Source organism: Dipodomys ordii, unplaced genomic scaffold (genome assembly GCF_000151885.1).
Source record: "Dipodomys ordii isolate 6190 unplaced genomic scaffold, Dord_2.0 Scaffold45, whole genome shotgun sequence".
In the NCBI taxonomy this organism is placed as follows: Eukaryota; Metazoa; Chordata; class Mammalia; order Rodentia; family Heteromyidae; genus Dipodomys; species Dipodomys ordii.
Window position 1 is genome coordinate 9,346,790 of NW_012267261.1, and position 3,095 is coordinate 9,349,884.

General features: G+C 46.9%; 1 protein-coding gene across 1 annotated transcript in view; it reads left to right on the top strand.

Annotated features, from left to right (window-relative positions):
• The window catches only part of Muc13 (mucin 13, cell surface associated), an 18,073-nt gene extending 15,357 nt beyond the window's left edge, over positions 1 to 2,716 (top strand). The window contains exons 9-11 of the mRNA XM_013019323.1: positions 992 to 1,076; positions 1,863 to 2,064; positions 2,437 to 2,716. Coding sequence (XP_012874777.1) covers positions 992 to 1,076; positions 1,863 to 2,064 — 287 coding nt within the window. The 3' untranslated portion in view covers positions 2,437 to 2,716. The remainder of the gene's footprint in view (positions 1 to 991; positions 1,077 to 1,862; positions 2,065 to 2,436) is intronic.
• Positions 2,717 to 3,095: the final 379 nt, after the last annotated feature.

Sequence of the window (3,095 nt, forward strand, 5' to 3'; positions counted from 1 at the left end):
GGAGACTTTTATCTCTAATAAACCATCAAAAAGCCAAAAGCGGCCAGGCGCCCGTGGCTCATGCTGTAATCCTAGCACTCAGGAGGCTGAGATTCATGGATCACAGTTCAAAGCCAGCCCAGGCAGGAAAGTCTGTGAGACTCTTATCTCCAATAAACCACCAGAAAACCAGAAGTGGCACTGTGGCTCAAGTGATAGAGCACTCACCTTGAGCTGAAGAGCTGAGGGACAGCGCCCAGGCCCAGAGTTCAAACCCCACGACCACCACCAACAACAACAAAGATAGATTTGGAGCCTGTGGCCTTTCAGGTCCTTGGAGACTTCACTGTGGGTGGTCCCATGAACCCAGGATTTTTTTTTGAGGAGGGCGGGGAGGATGTATTTGTGGCAATGGTGCAGCAGAAAGAGAGGTCTAGGGTATTAGCCATGGGCTTCATTGTATGTTTTCTTTTTCAATTTCAAGCAAGATTTTAAAAATACAATGGGTGAACTTGATTTGACTGACATTCATTTCAATATGTAAGACTCTGAGTGCATCCTGTCGCTGCTTTTTCATGCTAAGTTTTTGGGACCTGTGAGTGCGCACACTCGTAGTTGGTCGTGAGGCCAGCGTTGAAGGTGCAGGAGCAGAGTGGGTGTTAAGGGACCTCCAGGCTCTTCCTCACCAAGACCGTCAAGCCATGGCCTGGCTGCTCTGTTAGCCACAACCTCAGCCCCAACCTTGTCCCTGGGCTTGCGGATAAAGGGGAGGCGTAGAGAGCAGGTAAAGGCGATGAGGTAACGTGGGACGTGTGGGACTCATGTGATCCCAGCTCCTACAAAGCCCAGGGGTGGGCTGCCACAGCTGATGAGCACCTACCCAGCCCGGCTCTGCAGGGTCAGAGAGCAGAGCACGAGCAGCCTCAGACCTGGGAGTAACTGCAAGTACACGTACCTGTGCAGTAGACAGAGGCCAGCTTAAGGGAGTCTAATCTATTCTTTTCCCTTTCAGAATTTCAGCTGATCCTCACTATTGTGGGTACCATTGCTGCCTTCCTCATCCTTGCCTTGGTGATTGCCCTCATTGTCTCTGTAAGGTAAGAGGATGGAGGTACCACCCCCACACCGGGCACTGGTTTCCAACTGGTTTCCTCTTGTGGACAGGGGAGGGGAATCAAGGGGGAAAATCTCCACCACCACTGACTCATCTGTCTTTGTCAACCTTCGTTTTCCTCTGAGTATATAAGTATATGTGATCCTGGAAGTAGAACAGACTTTAAAAAATCACCATAAGGGGCTGGGAAGGTGGCTCAGTGGTAGAGTGCTTGCCTTGCAAGCCTGAGGCCCTGGGTTCGATTCCTCAGCACCACATAAGCAAAAAGAAAAAAGACGGAAGTGGTGCTGTGGCTCAAGTGGTAGAACGCTAGCCTTGAGCTGAAGAGCTGAGGGACAGCGCCCAGGCCCAGAGTTCAGGCCCCACAACCGGACCCAAAAAAAAAAAATTAAAAATAAATAAAAATAAAAAATCACCATAAAATGGTGCTAATGGCTCTCACCTGTAATCCTAGCTACTCAGGTGGCTGAGATTTGAAGTTTGTGCTTTGAAGCCAGCTCCAGCTGGGAAAGCCTGTGAGACTCTTATCTCCAATTAACCACCCAAAAGCCGGAAGTGGGGGTATGGCTCAAGTAGTACAGTGCTAGCCTTGAGAGAAAAAAACAAAGAACAAAAAATGGAAGGACAGCACCGAGGCCCACAGTTCAAGCCTCAGTACTGGCACACCGCCCTCCACCACCCCAAAAAAAGAGTGTTTAAAGAAAAATTAGCATTTATGTCAAGGAGTCTTCTGCCATTGTCAGATCCTAATTCTTGTCATTGCTTTCAGATCAAAGAACAAAGGCAAAAACATAGAAGAACAGCACTTGATTGACAACGACTTTCAGAACCTGCGCCTGCAGCAGACCGGCTTCAGCAATGCTGGAGCAGAAGGGAACATATTCCCCCAAGTCAGAACCTCGGCCTCCAGAAACACTCCTGAACAGAACCCATACATCAGCCAGAAGAGTATCCCGCGCCCCGACTACTAGGTGAGCCCTTCTGTTTGGCTTTGCAAATTGAAATTCTTAGGACAGCAATGGTACACACACACACACACACACACACACACACACACACTCACACACACAAAGTATGTCTTCATCTACCCATCGCTACCCCATGGGATTTTTGTTGGTACTAGAGTTTGAACTCAGGCCTCCATACTCAATACTCAATTGAAAATGTAAAACCAAAAACAAAAAAAAAACAAAACAAAACAAAAATTCTCCCATAAGGAAGAATAGGGAGAAAGCTGAAGAAAACAAAAATAATGTTCAGAGCTTACAGATTTAAATTATCTCATATATGTCTGTTAGGACTGATTTTCCAGGAGACTTATCTCTGTTAATCTCTCTGTCTAGAATGGAAAAAAAAATGTGGACGCCTCCATCTCTCTAGCCATATACACCATGAGTTTGAGATGCAGATCGGTGAGCAGCATGAAGCTCTGGCCTCTGGTATTTCCTTCTGGCCAGCACCGTGGGTCCCTCTAAATGCTGACAAGGATCACAGCTTGTTAAAGAAGTACCTGTGAAATTAAATATGCATATGTGCTACCAGCACTTGTAACATAATTGATTTTCTCCAATCTGTACCCAGCACTAAGACAGCAGTTGGGTTTTGTTCTTTTCTTGATCGCGACACAAGCATTTCCAGTGTGGAGGACACTCCCAGCATTCTCCGAGCCTGGGAGATGGCTGCTCTCTTGAATAGCAACTACAGAGGTGGATAGATGACCTGATCCTCCTGGGAGCCTGGTACACCAGCCCTGCAATGGAGGGAACGAAGGCATGATGTTTCTTAGGGTACAGTGGACAGGTTAGAACATGGATGCCACCACTCTTCTCCTTCCCAGTAGGGATTTAGCCATCCTTGAACTGCCAGGAGTATTTGTGATAGGGCTTCACTTCAAGAATGGGAAAGAGGTATTCAACCTTTTCAAGAGTTATACTGGGAATGTAAAAACTTTTGGATGTTAATGAGAAGGCTCAGATTAGAAATATTTTCAGAATGTGATATG